This window comes from Paroedura picta, chromosome 4 (assembly GCF_049243985.1).
Source record: "Paroedura picta isolate Pp20150507F chromosome 4, Ppicta_v3.0, whole genome shotgun sequence".
Classification (NCBI taxonomy): Eukaryota; Metazoa; Chordata; class Lepidosauria; order Squamata; family Gekkonidae; genus Paroedura; species Paroedura picta.
Genome location: NC_135372.1, coordinates 123,796,684 through 123,810,019, shown reverse-complemented (window position 1 = coordinate 123,810,019; position 13,336 = coordinate 123,796,684). Strand labels below are relative to the sequence as shown.

The 13,336-nt window shown below is 44.8% G+C and overlaps 1 protein-coding gene across 1 annotated transcript; it reads left to right on the top strand.

Annotated features, from left to right (window-relative positions):
• Positions 1–1,455: 1,455 nt before the first annotated feature.
• Positions 1,456–12,503, top strand: PKIG (cAMP-dependent protein kinase inhibitor gamma). The gene is made up of 4 exons (XM_077335496.1): positions 1,456–1,608; positions 3,063–3,242; positions 10,476–10,651; positions 11,508–12,503. Exons 2-4 carry the CDS (start codon positions 3,103–3,105, stop codon positions 11,585–11,587), a joined length of 396 nt encoding a protein of 131 aa, XP_077191611.1. The 5' UTR covers positions 1,456–1,608; positions 3,063–3,102; the 3' UTR covers positions 11,588–12,503.
• Positions 12,504–13,336: the final 833 nt, after the last annotated feature.

Below are 13,336 nucleotides of genomic sequence, written 5' to 3'. Positions count from 1 at the left end.
ACTGCAGAAAATCTCATTGTATCCCAATGATTTTAGCTTCATTGTCAAAACACAGATCCAGAACTGGAAGGACAAAAGAGGCCGTACAGGGACCTGGTTTGAACAGGGAAGGGGAGAGAGGTTTTTTAGCTCTTGTTCCTTATGTGGCTTCAAGAACAGAAACAGACTCACATCCAAATGTCATGATAATTTCTCTGTTAAAAAAAGGCAGGCCAAAGGTGAACTTTGTATTTCCCCCTAGAGCTGTCTGGTCCCCCTGGCCACTACTGGGACATGCGAGGAAGTATTGCTAGGTCCAGATTTATAAACTCCTGGAAGTTTGGGTATGTAGCCTGGGGGGGAGAGGGACCTCAGTGGGGTACAATGTTATTGAGCCCATCCTCTTTGGCATCCATTTTTTCCAGGAGGAGTGATCTCTGTAGTCTGGAGAGGAGCTGTAATTCCAGTTGAGTCCCCAGGTCCCACCTGCAGCCCGGCATCTCCCCACCCTTTGAGGGCTAGCAAAAGCGAATAAGCGATTTTCTAATTGAACGTGGTTCCATTTGACTTCTGTTAACATTTTTAATATAATTAGTGGATCTGATCATTGATCTCTTTTTGTCTTGCGTGGTATAGATGGGGTAACATTTATTATTTATTTAAATAAGGCTAGCCAATGGGACCTAGTGATCCCCCAGAATCACAACTCATTCCCAGACTAATGTTATGAGTCCCCCCGGAGAAAATGCCTGCTTTGGTGGGTGTACTATTTTAACTCATGACAATGACAAATCAATGGGAACTCTGAGCTTGTTTCTCTGCAACGAGATAGTCCCATCTGGGAGTGATGGGAGACAATGACACCCGAAGTGTGTTGTAAAGGGCTGGGGGGGATAAAGTAAAGGGCTGGGGGGGGGGAGAGGGAAGGCGTCCTTCGGGGCCCACCTCCAATTAGTCGAAGGACCATATGTGGTCCGCGGCCCACAGGTTGGGGATCGCTACTCTATGGCATTATATCCTACTGATGATGATGTCCTTGTCTGACCCAGGCTCCATCCCCAAATCTTCAGCAGTTTCCCAACCTGGATCTGGCAACCCTCCCCCTCCCCCCGGGTAACCATGAGGAACCTGCAACCCCTAATTTTAAAAGTCTCCCATCAATTTGTATTGGGGAGTGTAAATCAGCATATTTTTGTTTTATCCTTTTTGTTTGTCCTCTTTTTTGGTCTGTCAATCCATAGATGGCCATCCTACTCTAGGACTGCAGCCTCGTTTTGGAGGGAGCAATGGCTGCACAGTCAGCCGGAATAGCCTTTACCTGTGGCGAGATTTCCTCTCTCCCTGGTACTTCATAACCTCCCTTTCAGCCCTCCGTGTTGGAGGGGGGACAAAGAGGCCCACCTGAATCGTATCACTCTGCATTTCCCCCCTCGGACTCAGGGCTCTGATGAAATGCAGGCCAAGGATTCCATTCAGAACTTTCAGAAGGGCCGGAATAACACGTGTTATTATCACAGTTGGGTCTGTTGGGTCCTAACTGCCGTTTTAAAGAGGGAGTCTGTTATAGGGGCAACCAAAAGTGTGGTGGCAAAAGATTACCGTTCTTTGGCTATAATACAAAAACTGGAGGTATGTATGAAACTAGAGGGAGGCACTTCATGCCTTCACTCCCCACAAATTGAAAAGGAAGCCTTAGGCCCAAGAGCTGGCAATGGCTGGCACAACATGTCTTTTTTTCTGAATTAGAATATCACCCCTATGGCTGGTACACAGGGTTGCCAAACTCCAGGTGGGGCCTGAAGATCTCTCAGAATTACAACTGGTGTCTAGACTGCAGCTCCCTGGGAGAAAATGCCTGTTTAGGATTGGATGGCATTATATCCTACGGATTATATCTCCCACCAAATTTCCAGGATTTCCCCCATACTGGAGTTGGCAACCCTGCACCATGCCACTTGGAAACTGAAGGGAGGGGAGGCAGGAGGAGGGTGATGCCAGTCAGAGTAAAAACTGACTTGGTTTAAATCAAATAATAGAGCGTGATACATTTTTTAATGTTCCCTAGCCATGTCTCTTGCAAATGGTCTCACTCTTTTTTGATGCTTTCATTTGCTTGCATGTATTATCTCTCCCTCCACACACACCTCCCGTTATAATGGAAGATTCCCAGGCTACTGCTTAGGAAGCCTAGCATCGGTAGGGCTGCCAGTAACCAGGAGTGGCCTGGAGATCTCTTGGAATTTCAACTGAACTCCAGGGTACAGAGATCTATTTCCCTGGAGAAAAATGGCTCCATTGGAGGATGGACCCTCTGATAGACCCTGCTGAGGTCCCTCTCCTTCCTAAACCTTGCCCTCCCCTGGTTCCATCTCCAGATCTCCAGGAAGCCCCCAATCTGGAGCTGGCAACCCTAGCTGAGTAAATATCTATGGCAGGGGTGGCCAAACTGTGACTCTCCAGATGTCCATGGACAACAATTCCCATGAGCCCCTGCCAGTACATGCTGATCTAGGGGCTGTCAAGGGGATGTCAGAGGACTTATGCCCTCTTAGTGTTGGATTTCAGTTAGGGTTGGGCGCATCTGCGCCTGAAGCGCCCGGTCTCTCCTGGCGCAGTCAGCACTGCACTGCACCGCGAGGGGGGGGGAGGCATGGGCGTCAGCACACCAGCGGGCGCACACACGCAGGCACAGAGAGACCGGCTGCTTCGGGCACCAAAGCGCCCAACCCTATTTTCAGTTCCTGATAGGGATGCCAGCCTCCAGATGAGACCTGGGTCTTTCCCCAGAATCATAGCTCATCTCCAGACTGCCGAGATCTGTTCCCCTGGAGAATATGGATGCTTTGGAGGGTGGGCTCTATGGCCTTGTGCCCCACCGAGGTCCCTGTCCTCCCCAGGCTTCATCCCCAGTTCATAGGAGTTTCCCAACTGGAATCTGGCAACCCTCCATCCCCTGCTGGTGGGGGACCTGGCCATCCTAGTTCCTGATCAGAAAGAGCAAATCATGTAGCTGATGAAAGTACAGACCTGCTCGCAGACTTCTTAGGTGTTAATCCGTGTCTAAATTCCCCCCAACGTGACAGCAAGTCCAGGAGTGCTGCGCCGGACAGTTTAACATTTAGAATGTCCAAGGGAACCTTTGTCAAACAGTGCCAGAAATGCGAAGTGGAAATGAATGGAGACATGTTAGATGCGCAGGGTGTGTGTCTTCGCTGCAAAAGCAAGGAAAGAGAGGAGCAACAAAAAAGCCAGAAAGGCAAGAGGTAAGGGAAGGGGCTGGACCACTGACTGGATCGATTCAGGAAAATGACTGAACTGAGATGGATTATTTTAAAATATCACACAAAATATATTACTCACTGGCCGTTTTCCGTAACAATAATGCGCAAACTCCATGTGCAGAAGCCGAATAGCTGGAGAGTACTGGTGATAAATAACATTGGGGAGGGCTTTGCCTTCATAACCTGCTTTTATGTTTTCCTTGAGGCATTTAACTGACTGCTGTTGGAAACTGAACTAGATGGATCTGAACCAGCAGATCTCTTCTTAAGAAAAAAATCAGAGTAAGATTTACTGGCAGGAAACAGAAGGGAGTATTTGGCTACCTGAACCTTCTGCCATGTAGCTAAGCAGCATGAAAAAAAAGGGGGAGGTGTCCTGGGAAGTAATATGTATTCATGTCCTTACCTTTCTTCCCAAATACGGCTCCAAAGTAGCTTATATTGTTCTCTTCTCCATTTTTCCTTCACAACAGCCCTGTGAGGTAGGCCTGACAGAAGGTATCATTAGCCCAAGGTCACCCAACAAGCATCCATGGCAAAATGGGGGTTCCAGTCTGGTCTGTCCTGCTCCTAGTCCACCTATCTAACTATACCAGTATCTGGGTTCTGCTGAAGAGCTAACCTCAGTTTTGATCCAAACTGATCTTTGGAGACCAACGTCATTTGGCAGACCCTGTGCGGGATGGCTTTTCCCCCACATTTGCTCTGCTCACCATGCATGCCCTGCCTAGGCCATAGCTTTTGCGTCTTTGTAGGGCCATAAACATGAGGACCAAGGACGTATTATCTTCCTGTACCAATATTTTGCAGCCTCACTCTTGGCCTTCCATAAAGAAGAGATTTCCTGTGGGAATCTGTTTGTGTGAATGAGCTTCCCACGCAGTTCAGCCAGTGTCAGCTATGCTGCTTGTGAAGAGTGACCAATGTGCTGCCTGCTATGGAATGTGTGAAGGGGAATGCAGTCAAGGAAACTAAATGTTTTTACTGGAGCGGTTAAAAAACAACTCAAGTTCTCCATCTACTGGTCAATCATGTATTGAATCCTGAAAAGGCTCCAACACCATTCCAACTGAACACAAATATAGTTTCAGGTGGGTAGCTGTGTTGGTCTGAAGAAGCACAACAAAATTTGAGTCCAGTAGCACCTTTAAGACCAACAAAGATTTATTCAAAGCATGAGCTTTCGAGTGCAGGCACTCTTCCTCAGACAAAATGAAACACAGATCATAAGAGTACAGATATAAGGCACAAGTAAATTAGTGGCAAATTAGTAAACTATCATAATATCCAAATTATGTAGTATGACAATTCTTTGCTAAAACAGCTAATCAGTACTTTTGAGTTCTGTTGTAGTTCACAATGAATGAATATTACAAAACAGGTTCCAGTCCACAAAAACTGATGGTGCAAGAAATGTGTCAGACCTTAAAGGGAAGCAAAGACAAGAACTTGTGTCTTTGCTAGGCCCTAAGGGGCAACAGCACTTTCCCTTATTTTTGTAGCAAAGCACACCAGGTCACATTTATTTTATCCACAAATTCTGCTTTTTAAAATTTAAATTAAGGCAATATACAAAAGTAACACATTCATTGCATATAAAACGCTTTGTTTGTTTGTTCAGCATATATACCACCCCTCATTGTGAGGTCTTGGGGAGGTGTACATAAAACAGAGAAACAAGAAAATAGATTAAACATTTGCATTTAAAACCCTAACAACAGAGAAACTAATTACAGATGCCACCTAATTTAAAAAACCCTTTGTAGATTAACTGAATTGATTTAGTTGACAAATTAATTTAGTTGACAAACCAATTAATTGATCAAATGTGCAAGTATAAGAATCAGGAGAAAAAATTTTTTTTCTTTATATAAAACATTTTTATGCCGCCTTTACACCTGATCAGTGTCCCTAATGTGGTGAACATAAAAACATTAAAACACTTCAACAATTTAAAAAGAACACTTAAAAGTGCAAAGTAATTCAATATGAAACACAACATTTTAGATGATAATAGACACACATACCATCGGAGGGCCAACTGAACATTATGTGCGACCCCTGTTGGGTCAGAGGTCCCTTGATACAACTCGCAATACTTGTAGCACCAGGAAATTCATGTACCCAAATGTTCATGAGTGCAGTGTGGCATGGTGTGCGGATAGGCTGACAGTCACCAGATGGAATCTGAAGGGCTCCTGGAATTACAACTGATATCCAGACCACCAAGATAATTTCCCCTGGAAAAAAATGGCTACTTCGGAGGGTAGACTTTCTGGCATTATACCATGCTGAGGTCCCACCTCAAGCGTCAACCCAAAATTCCCAGGAACTTCCCAACCCGGAGTTGGCAACCCTAGGTGAGGAGAGGCTCAGCCTCCCCTTTGTGTGCTGTTTTCTTGAGGCGGAATGGCTAGGGGAGTGGAGCCTATTTGTCCTGCCCTGGGGCACTATTTATCACAATCAGCACACATAGAATAGAAAATGCCCTTTCTAAAATGGTGCTTGTTGTCTATAGCTTTTATGAGCATGTATATCTATTTGTATCTATAACACAAAAGGACTTACAGAGAAGGAAAGTCTGATTTTCCCCTCTAAGGTTGCCAACTCTAGGTTGGGAAATTCCTGGAGATTTGGGGGTCAGAACCTGGCGAAGGCGAGGTTTGAGGAGGGGCAGGACCTCAGTGGGGCATAATACCATAGAGTCCGCCTTCCAAAGCAGCTGTTTTCTCCAGAGAAAGTGATCTCTGTAACTCGGAGGCCAGTTATAATTCCAGGGGATCTCCAGCCACTATCAGAAGTTTGGCAACCCTAGCCCCCTCCAGCCCATTTTTGTTTTTCTTGCTCCACTTTCCATACTTCTCTCACTCTTGGCTGCATCTGCTTCTGAGGTCACTCCCTCCTGGCCATGCATTAGAGTTGCTATGACAGCCTATGGTGCCATCCAAACTCCAGCCAGGATATTCTCCTCCACTGTAAGAAAATATTTTAACTCCTGCTCCCACTTCCCATTGTGCGTGGGTGTGCATAGATTTTTCTGCAAACCTAGGGTCTAGTGGGACTTTTGACCAGCAGGATTGCCAGTTGGCTGCTGGGTATCTGATTGGCTGTCCAGATTAGCCCACAGCATGATTGAAAGTAAGCCGTGCATATGTATGAAAATACTTTAAAACATTATGTTCATTTTAAAAGACATCCTGTTAAACAGAACTTCATCCCAGAATGTTGAAGAGTTACTGTAAGAGTGATGCATAATCTCACTCCTTAATATGTTGTGGATGTCTCTACCTCTTTTGGCATCCATTTTGTGATTGGCTTGGCCTCTTGTGGCAGCCATTTTTGTGGTTGTGCCCGTCACCTTGGGTCAGAACTGAGAAGGTGCCTACAGGCTCAAATCAACTGGGGATCGCTCTACATATTAGCTGTGGCAGGACTTGTTATATGGATTTAATTATTCACATAGGGTGGGGGCTGTTGGCTCAAAGGATATCTAAATAGAGATAGATACATAACTATGCTTATATATAAATTAATTGTCTAATGAATCAGGGAAAGCTGTGTAGAGGATCAAAATATTTTAATTACTTCATTTAAACAATGAAGTTGTAAAAATAATGCACAAAACCAGAAAGCCAGTCAGGAAAAGGCCAGCCAAAATGGAAGTCTTTGCTTGCTTCCAGAAAGCTGTTCTGTTATGGTAGTTCTGTTATGGTTACAGGGCCTGTTTGAGACCAGTTGGAACTGAAAATGGGCCAAAGGAGAGCAAGGTGTTTGCAGAATGGAGGCTGGAGCAGGCTTTCTCAGCCAGGGTTTTGTGAAACCCTGGGTTATTCTTGACAGTCCTGGAAGGGTTTCCCAAATGGGTGGGAGTTAATATGTATTTTTAATGTGTTACTTTTATTGGGTGATACAACCATATTTGGTCAATGTTGACCCCCCTCCCAAAATGGCCCTGGAGGAGGAGGGGAGGGGTCTCAGGTGGGCATGTACACAGCTATGCTTCCCAACCATATTTTGCATGGTGGCACCAATTCTGGGGTTTTTCAAAGCCTGAAGAATGTTTCAGGGGTTTCTCAATGGTAAAAATGTTGAGAAAGGCTGGGCTAAAGGAATGGCTAGACTCACCACCAAAGCAAGCCCATAAAGTGAGCAGGTGAGGCAGCAGATTAGAGTCCTTGCCTTTTATAACTGTGCTAAATCAAAAAGCATCTAAGAGTCAGCTTGCTGTGTCTTAATGCTGCATTGGTCTACATCCCCTGTTCTACACAATTGTTCACCGTCCTGTTGATCTTGTTCTTGATTTCGTGAGACAACAAATGGCTTATGACCCATTTACTTTGACATTTCTTGAATCATTCTGGGAGGCAGTGGTTCTTGAGAGCCACTTCCATGTGTCTAGCTGTTAATGTGAATTCAGTGCCAACACCTCTTACAAGAAGGACTGCATGTCAGTAGAACACCTTGTTAATTAACTCAGTACAGGGTGTGGAGTGGACAGGTTGCTTCGGACAATAGCTCTGAAAAGCCTCCAGGTTCTGGTTCGGAAAAAGAGAACGGATCACAAACAGTCCCAGGCAAGAGTAGACAGAGAAGATCCCATTGACTTCATGGATGCAGCCACTTCACTCTGGCCAGCAGGCTGAGGCCAGCAGGCAGTTTGCCCAGGTTGGAGAAGGGGGTATATTTGCCATACTGAAGGTGATTGGTTTTTTAGCTCTGTGACCTTTTGATATCTCATCTGTAATGGACCTTGCAGCTGAGTTTTTTTCTTTGTAGACTTCTTACATGCAGAAAAGTGGCAGTAGGGTTGCCAGCCTCCGGGTGAGGCCTGGAGTACATCCAGAATTACAACTTAACTCCGGACAACAGAGACGAGTTTATTTCCCCTTCCTGAAATGGCAGCTTTGGAGAGTGGCTTGTATGGTGTCTTATACCTGTTGAACTCTCCCCTCCTCCAACACTATCCTGCCCAGGCACCCCACCCGCCATAAATTGTTAGGAATTTCCCAATCCAGAGTTAGCAACCCTAAGTGGAAGAGAACGTGCTGTCACTGTCAAAGACATTCTACCTTGGCAGAAGGGTGCAAAATTTGTTCTGCATATGAAGGTTAATCTCAGTCTCAGTTGCAGGGCAATTTCGCAGGTTAAGAAATAAAGTCATCGCTACAATATGACCTTCGCTATATGATACCTGCTCTTTGGAAAAATAAGTAACTCAGCCTATCTGTGGATCTGAAAGCATTCAGCACATCTGTGGCCAGGGGATTGAACTGCTCTCTTATTTATGCACAAGAGCATGAACCCTGAGAAGCCAAACACTCAGTACATAATCTATAAATAAATGCACATATAATCTATAAATAAATTATAAATAAATGTACACCTCCCTGAGACGTCACAGTGACAGGCGGTATACAAACTAAATGAAGAAATAAACGTATCTCATGGTATCTTACATTTTGTCCCACTCTCTCAGGATGCTATGAAAAAGTGGTCTTCAGGTGTGCACTTAGAGACCTCCACATGCAGCCAGCTGCGTGACCTTGGGCTCGCCACAGCACTGATAGAGCTGTACTGACTGAGCAGTAATATCAGAGCTCTCTCAGCCTCACCTCCCTCACAGGGTGTCTGTTGTGGGGAGGGGAAGGAAAGACAATTGTAAGCTTCTTTGAAACTCCTGGTAGAGAAACAAATTCTTCTTCATTGGCTACAATATGGGGTGCTCTCTTTGGAGGTGCTATTCTGCTCAACAGCTGAAACCGGTCATACATACTATTTTAACTGGTTAACATAGCTTTGAGGATACATATTTTTATTTTTTTGCATACACATACATATCATACTGATTTACAGTTCTTAGCGTGCAGATATAGTCTTAGAAATAAATCCAGCATGCAGATTGGGCACCAAAGCCACACAATGGTTTGCATAGCCAATTAAATCCAGTGTTTTCCAAGGCTGAACAAATCAGGTGGTGGGAAACAGGCGATGTTCTTGGGGTCCCATTTGTCCCACGGTGTCCTAGCTTACATTTCCTTGATCCAAGAAGAACTGCAAGCAATAATTACAGCCAATATTTCCCCAGCCTGCATTTGATCTTGAGGATTCACTGCCATAGAAGGTATGCGGGCAAATGTCACGAAATGCATTTTTGTCTCCTGTGACCCAGTTTAGCTGATCACAGCTCTGAACTAGATGTGAAAGGTCAAACTATATGTAGTGGGTTGTGCTGTGATTCTTATCAATGATGGGTTGATTCCCATGACTCTTTCCTGCTAGGCTTCCTCTGATGAATAAAAGTCATTCTTTGTTGAAGGAACGCCGCTCGTCATTGAAGCAAGACTTGGTGGAGTCACAGGGTCCAGCCTTTGAGTTCCAGAGGCTCTTAAAAATCAACCACAGAGTAGAAGCCAGCTTTGATGAGTCAAAACTCACTTTGTCAAGATTTTTTTTGTGGGGGTGGATATTTGATGAAGTGAACTTTGACTCAAGAAAGCTTACATCCTGAACATTTTGTTGGTTTTTAAGATGTCACTGGACTTGCATTTCGTTCTACTGCTACAGACTAACATGGCAGCCTGTGTGACAGGATCCAACGTGTTGTATGTTTAAGTAGTCAGCAGCAGTTGAAATTAGAAGCAGGAGAGGCGATGCTTAATGTTTCCACTTCTTGCCATTTATTTGTCTGCTTTAAGTAGTGGGCTGCTGGAGGGGGGGGAGGGAGAGATTTTTTAGGACTTGGCTGGAAAAGAAAGGGTCAAAATAATTTTGCACATGGCGCCTTCTGCTCTAACAGCCTCCTGTAGCTCCTTGTCTTAAAAATAACAACAGCTACTACTACTAATACCACCACCACCACCACCACCACATGGAGGAAGAATTCCTGGAACTTCCCATTACATATGTGTTGGATGTAATACCTGCAGTGGATACAGCTCAATCTAGCAATATGTGAAGCTGTCCATTTCCCATCAAATATCTGTCAATCCCTGCTCGTAGAAAGTTAGGTTGAACAATAGGGTCTGACCAAGTAGGCTTGCTTGTTTCAGTGAATGTGACCAGCAAATTTTGACCTACAGCAAGAGTTTGAAAAATGTAGGTCTGAAAATGGCTTTTTCCCTTCATGCTGCTTAAATATGTGTTCTGATGCTGGGTGGATTTTCATAAGAATGTACCCTGGGCATCTTCTCAGCCATCTTTATGTCTATTCCACAGAGATTCTGAAGCATACAATGAAAAGGAGGTGATGGATAATGAGCCGGCCTACTCTGACTTCATCACCTCTGACCGCAGCGGGCGAAGAAATGCGATCCCTGATCTCCAGGGAGATGCCTCCCTTAACCTGCAGAAACTGGCAGGCAACATGAGTGAGATTGCTATTTCAGAGGGAGGTGAGTTGTCCTTTTTTACTTAAGTCTCTCCAAATCTTCCCAAACAGCCATTCTGATTCATAAAGCCCAGCTCTGTGTATGATCTGTACAAATCACTTTGGGCTTCTCTGGAAAATCCCGCAAGTGGTGTCCCACTCCTCCTCCCCTTGGGTGAAAGAGGCCAGGTTTCCAGCCACGTAAGGGCCCATCTGAGCAATGCTTTGCTACAGAAGAGAAGCTGGCTATCTGTGGCTGAAAGATATGTTTTTGCTGGATGAGCTCCCTGCTCCTTTTGTCCAGAGTTGTCTCCAATATCAAGTCCATGAGCAGAAGCCAACTTCTGTTACAAATACTGGGTTTTCTTGGTTGAAGTACAGGTGTGCAATCCAATGTTTCAGAAAAATAACTATTTTAAAAAAATGGAAATAATAGCATTTCACTTGAAAAAAAATTATGCACGAATCTGAAACACACAGCATCAGACCTTCCCCATGAATTGTCTGATCAGGGCACACCTCCCCACAGTGGTAGCTTTGAGTGAAGGGTTCTAAAAGGCAGCTGTCTCAGGACACATAAGCGCACAAGTGCCTCAAATGAAATCTTTTTTCCACTCTAGGCATGGCCAGCTAAGCATTAAGCTAGAGTCAATTTTGCTCCTGCCAGAGAATCATAGCCACTGCTCAAACAGCATTTACGCCACAGAGAAGTGGCTTTTCCTGGGCTCCAAGACACCACCACCACCAACAGAAAGATTTAGGATGCTTAGGGCTGATCCTGCGTTGAGCAGGGGGTTGGACTAGATGGCCTGTATGGCCCCTTCCAACTCTATGATTCTATTTCATTTTTCAGTGACCCATTTAATATTTCATTTCCACAGAAACTGAAGCAGAGGCTGATTCTACTGATAAGGAACCTGGAACAAAACCAAAGAACCAAGATGACAGCCCCACCGTGTGAGATCTATGTGTTTTAGGTCATGGAAGGGGTAGGTGAGATGGATGGTAGCAACTGGGATCCTTTGCTCTGCTAAGAAGTCCACCTGCAACAGGGAGTCCTCATCACTTGAAGGCCTTTGCCATGGACATCCGGGTCTCACCGTCATCTTCTGGGGACATTGACACCTCCCAAGGACTCTCTTCTATAAAACTACAAAGTGGAATAGGTTGCATTGTCTTGAGCCACTCCAAGAGCCTTAGCCACTGTTTTCCCATGTAGGAAAGCACCATTTTAGCAATAATATCCACTTCAGACTTTATTGTACGAGGTACATTTTGCCCTCACGGTAAATATATTTATTCCCATGTTCCCTGTAGATCATTAAGTGTCATGTTGTATCACTCACTTTGCACCCACACTGCACCTCAGGTTCATCTGACATTTGGGAAACACAAAGGTCATATAATCTGGCAGGAACTTAACAACTCCTGTTGAAATCAATGACAGTTGTGTAAAGAGCCCCCTTCTTTTTTCTTTTTTTGGTGTAACTTGTATTCACTTCCATGGGGAGTATCAGAGTTATTCCCAAGAGTTCTGACCCACTTTGTACTGCTGGACAGTCACCACCACTCCTATGCCACCCACTTGGTGCTTTCAAGTAGACATGGAAGCCCACTTCTTGCAGGCACAGTTCGGCATCAGTGGGTGGTTTAGTACTGCAAAAGACAGATATCAGGTGTTCTAGAATGCTTTCCCGGTGGTTTAGAAAATGGCAAGAGACTTCTTCAGGCTCACAGGAAGTTCTGTGTCATTCAGGCAGCTAGCTCTATTCAAGTTGTGCACCCCCTATGAGTACAAACACCTTGTTTTGAGATTTGCACGCAAATTTATAGACCTGTTAATTCTCAGCTATTAAAGTTAAATGGCTTTTTTGTCACACGTCTGGCTCTTTCCCATCACATTCATCCCGAAGGCACACAAAATTCTCAGCTGGTGTTATGATCTGATCTTACACAGAAGTGTGCCAGCAAGTGATTGCCTTGGAATGATTTCAAAAGTAACGTCACTGGATCCAGAGGTGCCCAAACATCCTAACTGGACTTCAAGAAAACTTCTCTCCATGAAGTATGGCGTCATTCCTAAACCAGGCAGAATGATTGTGCTGGTGGCTTAAAAACACTGAAGTATGAGAGTGCCTGTAGTAGATGGGAGGGGGGGGGGATTTCACTTGGCTTCCCTCTTAGGGTACTGTGATCTTAGCTGCTTTTTTCTGCCCTAACGAGTGTTTTTAGAACTGCTGGACACTCATTGGCTACATTACCTAGTGCATGCAAGATCTAAATATTCTATAGGGCAGCCATGGCAGTCCACCTATGAAACATCCCTTGCTTTGAAAACCCTGCAGGGTCACCATAAGTCAGCTGCAACTTGGTTGCACTTTCCACCAAAACCCCTAGAAGGAACTTGGGAGAAACAGAGGGCATTTTCGCACAGTGAAAAAAATAGTGTTATGCCAACGTGGTAGCACTAAAAATTACTGCGCCACCGGCCATTCCTCAACTTTTGGCTCTCTTGCTTTTGCCTGCCACCTTCTCACACTTCTTACACTCTGCAAGCACTGATTGAAATGGTGGAAGAAAGCAACTCTCTTCTGCCCGTCAATCAAGTCAGGCAGCCTATCCCTTTTCACAGTTTTTAAAAGGGCCCACGTTTCCTGCTGATTTTTTTTAAAGTAAAACTTCTCCATTGAAATACCTATGCATCTAATTA

What these genes read in the sequence shown, in the direction of transcription:
- PKIG (XM_077335496.1), top strand. Translation starts at nt 3,103, where the DNA reads ATGTCCAAGGGAACCTTTGTCAAACAGTGCCAGAAATGCGAAGTGGAA. An exon ending in AAAAGCCAGAAAGGCAAGAG is followed by an intron (nt 3,243 to 10,475) that starts GTAAGGGAAGGG and finishes TCTATTCCACAG; the next exon opens with AGATTCTGAAGCATACAATG. An exon ending in GATTGCTATTTCAGAGGGAG is followed by an intron (nt 10,652 to 11,507) that starts GTGAGTTGTCCT and finishes TCATTTCCACAG; the next exon opens with AAACTGAAGCAGAGGCTGAT.